Here is a 17,831-nt window from a genome sequence, read left to right on the forward strand (position 1 = left end):
AAATAGGCAGTAATTAAGTGATTAAGTCATAGTATGCCCCCTTTTAACTTTGTGTGTGTTTGTGTGTGCATGCATTCATTTAAAATTTCTGACCAGGAAAAAAGTGGTGAGAAACATATTGGACACTAGGGAACTAAAGCTTCAATTACAAGGAAAATCATTTGAACTGTAAAGAATCTGAGTATATAACTGAGTGGGAGGTAATCTGATATGTGTAGCTGGGAACTGGGCAGGAGGTAGAAGGCCTGTGTTTATGACTGCATAGTTTAAAACAGAGTTTACCTTTAAAAATGTATTCATTCACTAAAAATTTTACACTGCCAAATTTCTTATTTACAAAAAGATTTCTTTAAGATCACTTTTTTCTGTTGAAATGCCTTCATTGTGGTCTTCAGGTGGTGAAACATTAAACAGTAATTGTAAATAACAGGTGACTTTGACAAAACTCACAGAATGTTGATTAAGATGAACGTGAATCCAGTAACACAAGAGTCCACTGAATATAAAGATAAGCCCGTAGACATGCTCCATTTTAGGGGTTTTAATCAATGGCGTCAAAATCAGAAACAAAGATATAGCTATGGATCCAAATATAAATGGCAAAGGCACCTGGAAGTTAAAAAAAAAAAAAGATTAAGATTAGTGATGACATTGTCTAAAAGTTTCTAAGATTAGTGCTTTTTTTTAATTTTCAAGCATAGAAAAAATACATTTAAGCATCATCATCATAGATAAAAAGTATCAGTGTCATCCTAGTATTAGTCACTGAAGCACTTCTACTTTTGGGAATATGGAAACCCAGTCATGTCACAACTGTAATATTTGTTTATAATACTTATTTAATGGGGTATGTGCCAGTCTTTCTTAGCGGAGCATCAAGTAATAGAAATAGCAGGAACACTGGAATCAGAAAAGTCTGGTTAGAAATGTAACCTCTGGTATTTTAATTGCTCATTCTTTTGAGAAGTAGTCACTGAAATTCTAAACTGGCATGTGTTGTGCTATGGATTATTGTTATTGTTGTTTAGTTGCTAAGTTGTGTTTGACTTTTTATAACTTCATGGGGCTATAGCCTGCCAGGCGCCTCTGTCCTTTATGGCATATCTGACGCAAGAATACTGGAGTCGATTGCCATTTCCTTCTCCAGAGATATTTAAAACAGATAAAAAATATTCTTTTCCATGGAGTTCAGTGCCAGAATCTAGCAGTGTAACTGGTCTACCTACTTAATCTGATCTTCAGGCCCATTTGCAGAGAACAGCCAGCAGGTGGCTCCCCAAGTCTCTTTGGTGGTCTCCCCAAGGAGACCCCAAACACTGCATAGTGAAATCCTCAGGGCCCCATGCTCCCCCAACCCCTGAAAGAAGGACATGGTGGGTCAGCTGGTGCTAAGGGATAAATACGTTCAGGGGTTTTCAATCAAATATTTGTGAAATATGTGTGTTTTGTGTGGAGAAGGAAATGGCAACTCACTCCAGTAGTCTTGCCTCAAACATCCCATGGACAGAGGAGGCTGGTGGGATACAGTCCATGAGGTTGTAGAATCAGACACGACTGAGTGACTAAACACACACCATTTAAAGTCTGAGTTTCAAAAAAAAAAGGTTGCTCTTAGACCCATTTGCAAAATGAGTTTTTTCTGGTCTTCTAAAGTCTTTGTCAGAACTGCATACAGTGTACTTCAGTAGGATGTGCTCAACAAAATAGCATTTCTTAATTAACCTTATAAAATAATTTATATACACTTCTTACTCTTCTATGGGACTAAGAAGATTCTTAATTGAAAAGATTCATCTTTATTTTTCTGAACTGCCTAGTAAAGTAACTGAAACACAGCAGGTAGTCACTGCATATTTGTTGAATAAATGGATGACTGAAATCCAAGATATTGTTCACTCTTTTCCACATGAAGCATGGCCAAGAGGGATCCATTTTGGGGCAGAAGAAAGTCAAGATTGTCTAAACTAGTGTTTCTTAAAATAGGATCAGTCGACCTCTCTGCATAAGAATCCCCAAGGTAATTGATAAATACACAGATTCTTAAGGCCTGACTAAGATCTAGTAAATTAGAACCCCTGGGGTGAGTCTGGGAATTCGGATTTCAGTAAACATACTCAAGTGGTTTTACGGTCAGTGGCATGACTTAAGGGACTATCATTTTATTTTCCACACAATCTCTACAACCAGGAAGTATCTTAACTATATTGACCAATGGATTATAATTAGAACACAAGTAAAGAGTAAGACAGAGACTACTTGGGGACCTCCTTGGCAGTCCAGTGGTTAAGAATCCACTTTCCAATGCAGGGCATGTGGGTTTGGTTACTGGTCAGGGAATTAAGATCCCACATGCCAGGGGATGTAAGCCCGCATGTGGCAACTGGAGAAAGCCCATGCACGGCAATGAAGACCCAGCACAGTCAAGAAACAAAACAAAACAAAATATTACAAAGACTGTTTGGTGCCTTTTAGGATTTGCATTATAGCAAGGTATGGCTTATTTTATACCAAGGCAAAATAACTGAAAATAAGAAAGAGAAATGAGGGAAATAAATATGGGTAAAGAAGGAATTTGGCTCACGAAATGCATGCCATGTAGCCCCATAGAGATTCTGGAAGCAGGCCACCAAAAGGCATAGGCTAAACTGTTGTTTAGAAGAGGCCCAAGTGTTTCTGATGCTAAAATCAGAGAAAATTTCCTCAGTGGATCTTTTATAGAATAAAGATTTCATCACTATCTTTTCAGTAAATATAACAAAATTTTGGTTTCTGCAATTACAATGTGTGGTTTAAACCCCATCCCTGATCCTTTCCACTAGGGTAATTTTACCTGGTCTCTGAGTTCCATGATTTTCCTGAAGTTAAGTGGAGGAAAACTAAGAAAATCTATGCCAGTTGTTTGACCTGAATAGGTCATGTTCATGCCTCCTTCTAATACACTTCCTACACTATTGTCAGAATGGTCTTTTTTTTTTTTCAAATGAGAGTTTGATTTTGTTTCTCTTGCATATGGTTGCTTGCATGCATGCTCAGTCGCTCAGTCATGTCCAGCTCTTTGTGACCAGCCAGGCTTCTCTGTCCGTGGAATTCTCCAGCCAAGAATACTGGAGTGAGTAGCCATTCCTACTCTAGGGGAGCTCCCTGACCCAGGGGTCTAACCCGCGTCTGCTGCATTGGCGGGCGGGCTCTTTACCACTGTGCCAACTGGGAAGCACGTGGTTGCTTGGGCAGTTCACTACTCATCCAGGCATACCCCTCTGAGGGGGCAACAGGGAGCTGATTCTAGCTCACGCTCTGCTCACCAGGCTCTGTGTCTGGACACGCAGCTGTGTCTGCCTAGAAGCAGGGGTGCTTTATTACTTTTTGCACAAAGACACTTTAGGAACCTACAGTAGCCCTGCCGACATTACCTAGAGGATGGTGGTTCCATTTTGTTAGTTAAGTTCAGGTCCTAAATTTTTAGAATCAACTAAACTGAGGCTTAGATTATCATCTTCTTGGATAAAATGAGGACCTTTCAAGGACATACTCAAGAAGAGAATGCCACGTCATGGGTCGACAAGGGCTGACATTGGGTCATGGACTGAGGGGATGCTTTTGAACAGGGCCAGGATTCTTCCCCCAAAAGTGTTATTGCCTAACTCCAGAAAGATGATGAAAAGGATAACATTTATCTTCCTCATAGAGAATCAGTTTTGACATTATACTTTAAAAAAATCAAACCAATTGCACCCCATACGGCCAATTACACATTCAGTTCAGCTCAGTCCCTCAGTCGTGTCTGACTCTTTGTGACCCCATGAACCGCAGCACGCCAGGCCTCCCTGTCCATCACCAACTCCCGGAGTTTACTCAAACTCATGTCCATTGAGTTGGTGATGCCATCCAACCATCTTATCCTTTCTCGTCCCCTTCTCCTCCCGTCTTCAATTTTTCCCAGCATCAGGGTCTTTTCCAATGAGTCAGTTAATTATACATTAGTAAGCTGGGAAATGGAGGTTTGGTTCAGATGTTTCAAAGTTTGACTCATGATTGGTTAGAAGCATCCCATATAGAATAAAAAAAGGCTTCTCTGCTCCCTCAGATGGTAAAGAATCCACATGCACTGCTGGAGACCTGGGTTCAATTCCTTGGGTTACGAAGATCCCCTGGAGAAGGAAATGGCAACCCACTCCAGTATTCTTGCCTGGGAAATCCCACGGACAGAAGAGCCTGGCAGACTGCAGTCCATGTGGTTGCAAAGAGTCGGACAGGACTGAGTGACTAACACTTAACATAGAATAAAAATTATATTCTTAAAAAGAGAATAGAAGTTTAATATTACGTTTTTAGACTTGATTTACCTTGTAAGGTCTAGGTAGATTGGGTTCCTGGTACCTTAGTTTAAGTAAACCTATCATATGTAGCCCTCTTAAAAACCATAATGCTAATCCTGAATATCTTATTAAATTGATTAAATCTGAGGTTATAATAACAATGGAAGTTAAGATGATTAACTGGCTAACAGCCATGGTTGGACAGGAGTGCTTATTGAGCATTGAGAAGATGAAAGGCAGTTGTCCTTCTTGGCTTGCCCTGTAGATCATCCTTGATGCTGACAGCACTGTACAGCACATGGTGCTAAACACTGAAGTTGAAATTCCAAAAGAAATGACCCATTGCATAGAAGGGATTATTTTGTCCGTCCAGGTGAGAGCAACAGCATCTACAAAAATTTTAGAAAAATTTCAAAATAGTCAATTTTGACTTTGATTGAAATTATAGCAACAATTCTTCACTTCCTCCTGCATCCATGCCCTTTGTAATAAATCTTGTAGCTTATTCTAAGAAAGGGAGTCTCTTTACTTATTCTTGAATACAGTTTGACCCTGTGGTCTGTTTTGGCCAGTAGAATGCACATTGGAAGGGGTAGTTTGCCCCTGCATTTCAAACTTTCTAAGACTAGCTTGTGCATAAGATTTGGGAGGCACTTTTCAGGACTTTTCAGGGCTCAAAATGTGTTGAAGTGAAAGTAAAGTGAGTGTTAGTCGCTCAGTTGTGTCTGACTCTGTGACCCAATGGATGGTAGCTGGCCAGGCTCCTCTGTCCATGAGATTCTCTAGGCAAGAATACTGGAGTGGGTAGCCATTCCCTTCTCCAGGGGATCTTCCCAACCCAGGGATTGAATCCAGGTCTCCTACACTGCAGGCAGCTTCTTTACCATTTGAGACACCAGGGAAGCCCAAGTGTATTGAACTTAGAAACAGTCTTATCAGTGGGACATCAGGCAGGAGATAGGCATCTCAATCAGGCTGAAGGGGGTGAGATGACATTGTGGGGGAGGCAGAGAGTATCTGTTCTGGAAACAGTAAGCTGTTTAGAAAGGCTGTTGTGTGGCGAGGGTGTATGTCTGCACAGAGACAGGAGGTGAGGATGGAAAGTTAGGCTTAAGTTAGATCCTGGAGAACCTGCCACGGTCAGCTGAGGAGCTGACACTTGGTCTGAAGGAAGGTGATGATGGAGTGAGAGTGTGCTTAGGAGGAGATGTAAGAAAACAGATGGCGGAACACTTGGGCAGGGAGGTGACAGGATTATATTTGTGTTTTATAGAGCCCCACTCTTTGCGACCCCATGGACTGTAGCCCTCCAGGCTCCACTCTCCATGGGATTCTCCAGGCAAGAGTACCGGAGTGGGTAGCCATTCCCTTCTCTGGGGGATCTTCCCAACCCAGGATTGAACCCAGGTCTGCACTGCAAGCAGATTCTTCACTGTCTGAGCCACGAGGGAAGCCCCTCATAGAATTATTTCTTGAGATTGAGTGGAGGCTGGATAGAAGAAGAAAATTAGAGGTGAGGGTGGAAATTTGGAGGTTGTTGCTGTGAATGAAGTGAGGAAAATAGGGGCCTGGGAAGGAAGAGGAAAGAACACCCGAAGGGATATGAGTGAGGTGGGTCTTCACAGAACTGGCAGCCTGGCTTGGAAGTGGGGTGAAAGGCAAATTATAGCTCTCCCCTTCAGTTTAATAGTAAAAAAATTCTTCTTCAGCCTGTTACTGTATTTCTGTGAGACCAAATTGTGGCAAGGAGCACGTTTTTGTTTACTTTTAAAAATTTGTATTTCTCTTTTTCTTTTAGAATCAACGCACCATTTTTAGACTAGTCTCAAAGAAGATGCAGAAATACATCTTTTGGTGTTTTTGAGCCATGTAGAGCTTTTTGTTTGTTTGTTTGTTTGTTTTTTTAAAAATGAATTTCAAAGCTTCTGGTTTCGGAGAAGGCTTTGAGCGCAGATGACAGCAGACTGAGCCTTTGTGACCTCTGCCTCGAGGGCACACCCAGGGCAGGGGTTCAGGTCACCGGAGTGCCGTCGTCAGCCCTCCACGACCACACACACCACACGTGGTCATGAGCCCCTATGCCTGTCTGTATGTACAGCATTTTTGTAGTCTACGTTTTTTGTGGATGTGTTATTTGGCCTTTATCCAGAATACTTGAAGAGCTAGTCACTCTCAATGAGTGAATTTTCTAGATAACCAAACTTCTTTCAGGAGTAACTATTTTTTAAAAATTAAAAGTTGGGGGAATTTTTCCAATATATTTCAAACACTACTCTGCCTTTTTAAAGTAAAATGAACATAATTTAACATTTTTTGGGGAAAAAGACCCAATGTTGTCATTAAAAATCATCAGTTAATTCTGTGGAAATATAATTATCTAGTATTAGAAAAATGATTTTTTTCCGATCATAAGTATAAGATGCTAATTGTGGAAAATATGAACAGTATAAAAAAAGAAATAAAAATTTCTTATAATCTTACCATTCAGATGGCACCATTTACTATTAACTTTTTATTATATTTCCATTTAGTCATGTCTATATGTGTATGTTATAAAATAATATGTATTAATAAAATTTATCACCTGATGTATATTAATATGTATTCATACGATTGCTTGCTTTGCTTTGATTTCATTTGCTTATACTGACATACTTTAGTATGGTGATTGAGAACATAGGTTTTGGAGTTAACATGGATTTGAGTCTGTCTGTTTCAATTACGAGCTGGGCAGCTTTGAGCACCATACTTGGTAGAACTGGGAAGAATGTATTTTTTGAAGGTCCAATCTTATAAACTGCTGTCCAGATTTACAACCCATTGCTAGCAATAACCTGGACAAGAAGCAATCTTTTATCATGAGAAGAGTATGACTGAAACCTACTTTTGAATCTTATTAAGTTTGCTTATTGCTTAACTCCCAGGCACTGCAGTTTCCTCATCTGAAAAAAGAAGACGATACTGCTTCTTCCAAATGACTGTTCTGAGGGTAGTTATCTGGGTGCACCCTACAGAGTGCAGCGTCTCCGAACAGAGTGTTGCTTCTTTGCCCTCTCGCCTTGCCGGCTTCTGTTTCTCTTTCCCCTCTCTCCTCTGTGTCCCACTCCTCTTCTTCCACCTCCTTCTCCTCTTTCTCTTTCCAGTTCTTACTGTTTCACAGTTTTCTAGCCTTTGATTTTGGTCTTTTAGCATGTACTCATCTTTTATAGATTTTTAGATGATTATTTTTCCTTTCCTCATAAAAACCAAAGCAGGAACCCATTGCATTTGTACTCTTACGGGACTACTGAACAGATCAGTAGTATATGGGAGTCCTTGTTTATTCAGAATAGACAGTAGTGACTATTTCTTCTTTGTCTAGATACGTTCATACCTGCAGAGACGATTTCCTTGGGAGTCAAAACTGCCAGGTAGGATACGTTAGCCAGTAAGTAAACCACAGCCACCATGGGAATGCCAGTGATCAGAGATTTGGGGATGTTCTTACCAGGATTTTTTATCTCTCCTAAGAAACACAAATAAACTCATCAGAAAAGGACATATTGTGAGACTTTTGAAGACTTTGTGATAAAATGTATGAAAAAGTATTACTCATATATCTGTTGTTTCCTCATCTGCTTGACTGTTTGTACGTTGGTCCTGTGCAAGTTTTGCCTGAAAGCTTGGATTTCTCACCATCTTATACTGAAAATCCAATTACCCCAGTCATTTCACGATTATGGGTTTACAGTGATGGAAAAGACTATATAGTACAAGGTACTGTGTACAAAATGATGAGCTATTAGGATATGCTGTACAGCACACGGAATGTAGCCAATATTTTATAACTATAAATAGAGTATAACCTTTAAAACCCGTGAATCATTCTGTTGTACACCTGAAACTTCTACAATATTGTAAATCAACTATGCCTCAATAAAAGAGAGAAAGAAATGAAACAGAGGTGAGAGCAGAGCAGGGGAGAAAGTTTGCATTAAATGAGACGTGAGAAATGACATTTGGGGGAAGACCAAAGAGAAGGGAGGAAGGGAGATACTTGAAGATCTCAGTAGGGAGCCTTCTATGCAAAGGGAACAGTAGGTGCAGAAGGAAAACAACTCCCTCCCCCACCTCACCCCAGCAGCTTTTTGTGAGCACTTTTATGTCTCTGCCTGTCACAGAGGCTTCCACAGTGTGGTACTGAATACCCGCCATGGCGCTAAGGACATACTGGGCTGTGTCTGCATTTCAAACACAGAGGAAACTGCAGGGTCTCAGAGACGTTAGGAGTCTCACCCAAGGTCACACAGCAGCTAAGTGGTGAGGGAAGGATTTGAAATCATTTAGTTTGACACCAGACAGTAACCACAGCGCCCTTCAGCCTGGGTGTAGCTAGATCTCTTGGAACTTGGGGTGATGGGTTTCTTGGACAGAAGGTGCAGAGTCCATTTTGACACTTAATCCCAACTTCCTGGATAGAAGTCCTCAGTTGGGAAAATCTTTGAGCTTTGATACATAATAATGTTTTCAAACCAATAGCAGGGATGAGCTCAAATCACCTAAGGATGTCAGTTTTTGTCAATTGCAGGGGCCTTATCTCAGGGGAGGAGACACCACATCAACAGTGAATTCTGGAAATTGGCATATTATCTCAAAATTCCTAGACTTCATACTGTTTTTCTTAAAAAGGCAGTTGAGGAAAGTAGTTAAGAACGTAGGCTCTGGAGCTAGAGGGCTCGGGGCTTGAACCTGGCCCTAGCCCTCACTAGTCGTTGGATCTTGGGAAACAGGCTTTGCGGTTGGCAACAAAGATTGCCGGTTCAGAGATCTGTGCAAATAAAAAATGTACAGTTGTTAAAGACTGTTTAGTATGTAGCCTGTCTCTTCATCCCACCTGAGATATGTTCCCCCCTTTTTCAGAAGTAGTGGTTCTCTCGTCATCTCTTTCCTTCAAGCAAACGGACCTCTGAGGAATTTCCTTTCTCTCCCTTACTCTCCCAAGCAAGCTTTTCTTTACCTAGGCTTAAGTGTGAATGGAATTCATCTTATGGAATATGAATGAAATAATAAGAGGAAAACAATTCAGAGCCCATTAGGTAATCAAGAGATTGCTTGAATCGACTCAAGTGGTGAAGGAAATTTGTTGTAAGCCATGTAGAAGAGTCTGTCCACCCAAATTCAGATTGGGAAGAAATCAGGAAACGGTGATATGAAGTCAGTGTTAGGTGACTTGTGAGTTCTCGGGGTCCCCTACTACCATGGCAGTGGGGTGATGGAACCAGTCTGTGCACATGCGACCTGAGGTGCTCGGATCCCAGTTCTGTCTGGAGTCTGGGCAGTGTAAGTGACCGTGTGCACTGGCATCTCCCCCCGGCAGCTTCAGTCACCAGAGAGTGACCCTGAGCCCCGGTGTGAGCAATGACTCTGTAACAAGGCAGGCAGATGCTCCCCTCCTCCAGCTCTGGGGAACAACGGCTGCTGGCTCCCCAGAGCTGACCCCTTCTCCTGAGATTTGCCCTTGGCCTTGGGTGGCTCGGCAGGGATGCGGACGCTGGCTTGCTTAGAAAAACCTACAAGTTTACTTTCTCCCCTCAGAGGCAGCCCCCAGTCGCTGATTAACTGATAAAAGGAACAAAAGTCCATCCTTAAGGCCACTGCTTGGGAACGTTTTGTATTTTTCCTACGCTAGCAGTACTTTCTAATCAAAATATACTGAGAGCCATTTACGTACTTTAAAATTTCTAGTGGCTACATAAGAGAAAACCAGGTGAAATGGAATTAATAATATATATTTATCCCAAAATATTCAAAATGTCATCATTGCAGTATGTAACATTTGTAAAAAATTAATGAGCTCTGGACAATGGACGATGTTTTGTTCATTCAAGATTTTGATTTCTGGTGTGTATTTTACATCTGTGGAGCACGTCAGTTTGACTGACTACATTTCAGACGCTCACTGTCTCCATAAGGCTGGTGGCTACCAGGCTGCGCAGTGTGGCTCTGTAGGATCTGGCTGAGGCCAGGCTTCAGCTGAAACCACGTCTGCTCAGCAACTCTCCCTTCCCTGTCCTGCTTCCTTCATGCCTCACGGCTGTCTCTGGGAAACAGGTCCTCAACAAAGTGCTGCCACAAGGATCCCCATCTCAGGCTTTGCTTCGCATTAACCCAATATAAGATGGGAATGTTTCAAATTAAATACAATAATAATCAGCCCCTGACACCATTTATTTTCTGCTAAATTATACGAATTGTGCCAGTGTCTAATTTTTATGAGAATCTGGCATGTCAGATCATCTGAAAGAACAGCCTTGTTACTTAGATTTGAAACGTAAATGAATTTTCAGATGTGTGATTTAATGTTGCAAGTATAGGAGACATTAAGTTTATAAACCATATTTAAATGTTTAAGGAAATGAAATTCATCTTATATGAGGCAATATTTTAGCATTACGGAATATGATATTAGAAAGATTTTTCAAGTCAGACATTTAAAATGCTTAAAAATTAAATACATTTTAACACACAACTGAAAGATTTTAAAAGAATGAGGTTATATTCTTTAGTGAAATTTAATATGTTCAATATATTAGTCAACCACTTAATAAAGAACAAGAAAAAGTGAATTTTATGTAAAATATTTAGTTTTATATATGTATATCATTATTTATAAGTTAATGGTTTGTGAAAACTTATGATTTTGAATTTATACTGTAAGAAAATTGACTAATAATTTTAACTCCAACTTTGGGAAGTTCTAAAACTCACATTAACACCTAACATGGAATTTTTTTTTCTTTAAGAAGGAAAGAGTCAAAGATAAGAAAAATTTAACCTGTGCCAACGTAACAGGTCTTTCTTCTTCATCCTGCCGTTTCCCCACCATAGTTCAGATAAACAGCATCCTTTATAGAGTCCTTTGCGAATACCGTCTCTTGGTTCAGCCTGGCTGTTTTTCATATGGAAAATTCCTTGTCCTCCCAAACAGATCCCAACTTTGCTCAGATCCTTAGGACCTGGGAGTATTATCAAAGTTTAAGTATGTCCAGGGAAGTAGTAGACTCTTTAGGCTGTGTTTCCTGCCTTATTCCTGTCTTCAGCGTGAGCTGAGACCAGGACCTCTGGTTTCCAATCATAGGAGAGGGGGTCTGCCTGCTTAGACTTCCTGCTTGGTGTCCCATAAAGCAAAGGAAGATTAGGCCTCATGAGCCTTTTTTTTCTTCCATATGTGTACAACATCAGTTTCTGGAGGACTAGCATGGATTCTTGAGGGTGAATGAAGTCTGTCATTGACTTCCATCTTGCAGCAACTTAAGCAAGAGAATGGGTGCTTCAGGCTCACCAGTCCTCAAGAAGTCCCCCTTTCCCCCTGAAACTGACATACAGCACCCCACCCCTCACATCCACAGTTTCATGATCCGTGGTTTCATTTACATGCACTTAGCCATGATCTGAAAATATTAAATGGAACATTCCAGAAATAAACAATTCAGAAATTTTAAATCTCATGCCATTCTGAGTATAATGGTGAAATCGCATGTCATCCTGCTTGTCCTTCCCAGGATGAGAATCACCCCTTTTTCTAGGGTCCACGCTGTGTATGTGTTGACCTGATCCCTTTAGTATAGGAAAAAGCATAGTATATGTAGGATTCAGTATTATCCATGGTTTCAGGCAGCTACTGGGGATCTTAGAACAAATCCGCCATGCATAAGGGGAAATTACTGTATATTGCAACATGTTCAATGTCAGGAGGAGGGTTTCTAAGTATGTATGTGAATTCTGTCTCTGAAGAGTTCCTCTAATAGGCAGCCAATCAGGGTGTTGCTCTGGCCAAAAGTGAATTTGTTTGGGGCAACCTTGTGTGCAGCACTGGGGAACTAGACTTTTCAAGTCCACTTTCAGGGCTTTGGAAGAGGATTGGATGCAAATCTAAGCTCGTGGGGTCATTATTACTGCAGCTTTCTCTAAGGGTCAACTGAAACTGCAGCTATCTATTTCTCCTCCTAAATTCCGTTCACTAACAATGGGAATGCTGGACAGATAATGAAATCTGAGGCTCTCTTAAATTTCTCCCAATATTAATGTGTTTTATGTGATCCTGATTTTCTAAACAGCATACCATGGTTCCCTGCAAAAGGATCATTCCTTGCAAAAGTCACACAAGTCTTGTTACAGAAGCAGAGACCTTTTGTCCTTGCGTGGATAGAACTCAAGTCCAACAATTCTCTACATCACTAGAGACTTCTTTGAATATTGTCAGACCTGCTACTGAGATGGCTGCACTGATGGCTTTGAGACTTAATGAAAGTGAAAGTGAAAGTCACTCAGTTGTGTCCAACTCTGCAACCCCATGGACTATAGACTCCATGGAATTCTCCAGGCCAGAATACTGGAGTGGGTAGCCTTTTCCTCCTCCAGGGGATCTTCTCATCCCAGGGATCGAACCCAGGTCTCCTGCACTGCAGGCAGATTCTTTACCAGCTGAGCCACTGCTGCTGCTGCTGAGTCACTTCAGTCGTGTCCAACTCTGCGCCATCCCATGGACAGCAGCCCACCAGACTCCTCTGCCCACGGGATTCTTTATGCAAGAGTACTGGAGTGTGTTGCCATTTCCTTCTCCAAGCTGAGCCACAGGGAGACCTAATAAAATTCCTTATTTCAGAATTAAATATAAAAGGATGTCTAGTGATGCTTGGGATTCAGTGTTATTCCTTCAGGAGGCCCTGGGACAAGAATCTAGATGCAAGCTGTCTATTCTGTTTATACTTAGTCAGGAATACGACAGCTCAGAAACTCTGAGAACCAAACCCGAGGGAGTTAGTTCTTTATAGCCAGGATCACCCTATGTTAACACAGAAGAAGCCAGATCTCTAAATTTGGCAAGTTAATGAAGTGCTGGTTCTGATAGCCAGCCCCGTTCAATTAGCCCCACGCTCTGACCCTATTACTGCACTCTCGGCATTCAACCTTCGGCTCTGAGAGTCAGGCCTGACTGAGTGACTGAGCGCACACTACTACTCTGCAGATCTGGAAAACTTCACTGGACCTTTCAAACACAGCCATTGTCACCTGAAGTTGCTCACGTTTCTCTGACCAGCTCCAGTTATGAGATTCTTGTCCTTAATTCAAGGTTTCACTAGTTTGATGACAAATCAGACAGGGGAGCAGGAGGAGAATGAGATGAGTATTCCAAACAGAACTGAGTCTCAAGCTGCACTGTGCTGTGTCTTTAGGTAATGATCACTATCAGGAACACCTCTGCTTGCTCCCGTGCGATGCTTTTCTTTAGAAGGGGTGCTCCAACATCTGGGTATTTAATTTTGCAGAACCGACCACCCCTCCCCACTGACCAGGTGACCTCTGGAGAATGCAGTTGCACAAGCAGTGACCTCTGAAACTCTGCCTCCATGTATATCCAGGATTTCCACTTCGCACTCAGGTACCTTTTAATGGCCAAGCTAGCAGCAAGGTGATTATGTCATAATTTGTGCTAGATAAATTCAGGTCTCATCATTATTTGAAAAGCCTTGATATTTAAAAATCCATTAATTTTATAGTGAGAAATTTCAACATTACATCTGCCAATTAAGAAAATGTTAAAGTACTTAATCATATCAACTATTAAATTTTAGTAATCTATATGAGTGAGCAAAGCATCTCATTGACCAACATAAAAAACATAAAAAATAACATGAAAAATAACATAAAAGTTTCAGTAATTCAAAGATTTTGTTTGAAATTTTATACAACTTTGGTATTTAATATATCCTTAATATTTTATATTCCTAAATTTTATAACCAAAAAGTAATATAAAGAATTATTTTCTGTTTAGTTCTTTTGTTTACTCTAGAGAGCTGTGCAAGTATTACCAAAATCTTTTGGTGCCATGACATCAGAGGGAGCAGTGCCACCCTGCAGAAACAACAGCACATATAAACAGGGAAGCATTGATATTATGCCAGTCCTCGTAATTGTGAATAATGGGAAACATTTCAAGTATCCACTGTTGTGAAAGTGCAGCAAAGCCATTCTAAGGAATATTATGCAGCAGTTGAAAGAATGTGTAGGTGACTAAGAACTACTATGGAAAGTTCTCTAAGACATGCTGTGGAATCAAAATTAGGATGCAGCATTTCACCAGTGCAGTAGGGGATGTGTAAAATCTGATGGTTTCATTTAAAAAAAATTAACATTAACATATTTCTAATATAATTGATATTTAACTCAAAATGCCTTGAAAAATTGCTGGAATAAATTACAGTAGAATCTAAGAGTGATCTTTTCTCCAGCAAACTTTTCCCAAGTTTGTTTAAACGGGATGACCAGAAACGCACTAAATTCTAAGTATTTTACATAGATAATTATCTACCAAGGCTTAACGATGATTAAACTGTGCTACTTGCATGGAGTGCAGAGCAGAGTCAATTCACTTTCTCCCAAAGAAACAGATTGGATATTGTCTTTCTCCAGAGGGTTGCAGACAAAGCTTTATGCCTACAGCAGAAGTATTTCAGAAAGAGATTTACCTGCCATGCTGTTCAGGATTGACGTGCCAGAGTACGCAAACAATCCTTGTAGGAAGGCTTCTGCAATCTGTGAGACGTCAGGAAGCTCAGCGTCCAAAGCGTTCTCGAACCTGGCCACATTCTCCCTTTCCCCCATCCCTAACAGCACAATCCCAGTGAAGCAAATGAAGCAGAGGACAGTCATCTTCGCCAAAGTACTGACAGTTTGAAGCCAAGCCACCGTTTGCACCCCTTGAGCATTTAGGAGTCCCAAAGACCACAAAACAGCCAATGCTAGACACCTCTTTGGTAGCTCTGGAGCTGGGCACCCGGCGTAGAAAGGCTGAATTGTATAGGTAGATAATAACAAGCTTTCAGTAGCTAGCCTTAAGGGATGAGTAAATAGTTTGATCCAAAGATTGAGGAAAGCAACGGAGGATCCAAGAGATCTTTTGAGGAAATAATACTGTGCTCCACTTATAGGGAAGGTCGTCCCCAGCTCTGCGTGGCTGAGAGCGGAGATCAAAGTCAGCACCGCACAAGCTGCCCAGATACTCAGGGAGACAGCCACATTCAGTGAGGAATATTTTAATACCCCTTTTGGAGACACAAAGATTCCTGCCCCTATTGTGGCGCTTAAAATTAAAATGTTTCCTCGGAAGAATCCTATTGCCCTTAGGAGCTGCATGCTTTTGCCTTTCCCCTGTTTTCTTAATCCTGGAAGTGATTCTGAAATCTCGCGTGGATTGCTAACTCTTATACATTCCTCTCACGGTGCTTCTGCACCATGTTTTCGTGACTTACCCATGGCCCTTACATAAGCCTTTTATTACTGCGCTTAACTTGGTTTTAAAAATGATTAACTTGTGAAGAGTTCTAAAATCGTGTGGCCTCTCTGAAGGCCCAAGTTAAAATGTCCCACGTGTTAATTATTTAAAAATTCAGTTACGCCTGTTGAGGTTGCACGATACTCTGAATGTGATTACTGCCACTGAATTGCACACTTCAGAGTGGTCAAAATGGCACACGTTGTGTTCTCTGCATTTTGCCACAAGTTTTAAAGAGTCATAATTTTAAAAAAAACCATATAACTGTACACTCTAAATGGGTGAGTCATATGGTATATGAATTATATCTCTACCACAGGCATCCTTGAGGGAAGTTTTGCCCTGAATTGAACTTCTTGCAACTGGAGATAAGTGAGGTTTCTATCACTGGTTCCTGATGCAAGGATGTTCCTAAGCATGCAATAACTGGCTGTCTGGATTATCTATCGTGCAACTTGTAGTTTTGGAATTAGAGCTTCACATTAGAAAAGGAACTGAGGATGACCACTCCAAGTACATGGAACTAGCAAGTATTTAAGCTTAGGGAAAAGAATGTTGGCACTAGAGGTTTGAAGTATTTGGACTCTTGATATATTTTTGAATTAGATGTGGGGGTGTGAGAGATTGACAAGAATAAGATTCAGCAAACTATGTGGGCCTTGCAACTGGAAAAATGAAGATGACTTTACAGTTTTCTATTTGCATTTATGTAAATAGAATATAATTGCAAATGTAATTATAGATATTACAGTTACCTTCTATGTCTATAGAATGTATAGTTTTATATTTATATTTATGTAAATAGAATGGAATTACAAATGTAATTTCAAGTGTCATTACAAATATTACATTTACTTCTATATCTATAGAATGTATCTATTTGCCTTTTGATAAACTTCTTTTCACTATTAAATTCAGTGTGGCAGGAACAGTCTTTCTTCTGGCAGGAGCATAGTTTCTTCTTTAATATATGTTTGAGTTTATCTATGATAATCATCGGAGAAGGCAGTGGCACCCCACTCTAGTACTCTTGCCTGGAAAATCCCATGGACGGAGGAGCCTGGTAGGCTGCAGTCCATGAGGTCTCGAAGAGTCAGACACGACTGAGCGACTTCACTTCCACTTTTCACTTTCATGCACTGGAGAAGGAAATGGCAACCCACTCCAGTGTTCTTGCCTGGAGAATCCCAGGGACGGTGAGCCTGGTGGGTTGCCGTCTATGGGGTCGCACAGAGTTGGACACGACTGAAGCGACTTAGCAGCAGCAGCAGCAGCAGCAGCAGGAACTAGTTAAACTCTTCTTTGGTACCATCTCTATATAGTGTTCCAGCCTCAGTCAGGCTGAAATGTAGAGCTATAGTCATTAATGGAACACTTCTGAGGGGCTGCTGAGAACCCAAACTGAGACAGGCTATCAACGGAGATGCCCTCTACAGGGATGTGTACTGACAGCCCACTCACTTACTCACTCACTTGCCTGTGCATTCAGATATTTATTTTATAGGTTGTCTATTTTTATGCACACACTGCCTTAGGGAGAGACTATACAAATTTAAATAAATGAAATGTAATTTAAAAAAAATTAAATAGCTAAGGAATAATCCTTACCTTTGGGGAGCTCACTGTCTTTAGGGAAAAAGTAAGTAGACAATTAAAAAAGAGTGTGGACTCTGACATATTAATAATAAACTCAGAATCATTAATGCACAAAGAGGGACATCTACTACAGTCTTGGGAAATTGGGCCTCAGCATGCTTTATTGGAGAAGTAAGGTTTCTGTTACAAACAGCAAGAGCTAAAGTGTTAACGTTCTGGACACCAAGTATTTTGCGCTGGTTGTGTGTTACATGTGCGGCATGCGTACAAATACACATACGGAATAGTATATGTATTAGGAATATTCTAGTTGAAAGAGAAAGATGCTCTTAATGTCAATCATTTGCCAAATATGCATACTGTATTTATTCTTTTTTGGTCGCAGTTGCAGGTGGATTTTTCTGTACATTTCCTCCTGTTGAAATATATTCATCAGTGTCATCAGTAGGTGAAACATTTAGTAGTAACTGTAAAAAGCAGGTTATCTTGTTGAAATATGTAGACCCCAAATTAAAATGCACAAAAGGCAAATAAAACAGAAGTCCACTGAGGATAAAAAGAATAACGTAGATATGGTACATCTGAGGAGCCTTGATGATGGGCG

At 40.7% G+C, this 17,831-nt stretch overlaps 1 protein-coding gene across 1 annotated transcript; it reads right to left on the bottom strand.

Annotated features, from left to right (window-relative positions):
* Positions 1-333: 333 nt before the first annotated feature.
* SLC7A13 (solute carrier family 7 member 13) lies at positions 334-15,492 on the bottom strand. The gene is made up of 4 exons (XM_070802182.1): positions 14,826-15,492; positions 7,690-7,821; positions 4,344-4,705; positions 334-609 (listed from the first exon to the last, which is right to left on the bottom strand). Exons 1-4 carry the CDS (start codon positions 15,490-15,492, stop codon positions 334-336), a joined length of 1,437 nt encoding a protein of 478 aa, XP_070658283.1.
* Positions 15,493-17,831: the final 2,339 nt, after the last annotated feature.

Source organism: Bos indicus, chromosome 14, assembly GCF_029378745.1.
Source record: "Bos indicus isolate NIAB-ARS_2022 breed Sahiwal x Tharparkar chromosome 14, NIAB-ARS_B.indTharparkar_mat_pri_1.0, whole genome shotgun sequence".
Classification (NCBI taxonomy): domain Eukaryota; kingdom Metazoa; phylum Chordata; class Mammalia; order Artiodactyla; family Bovidae; genus Bos; species Bos indicus.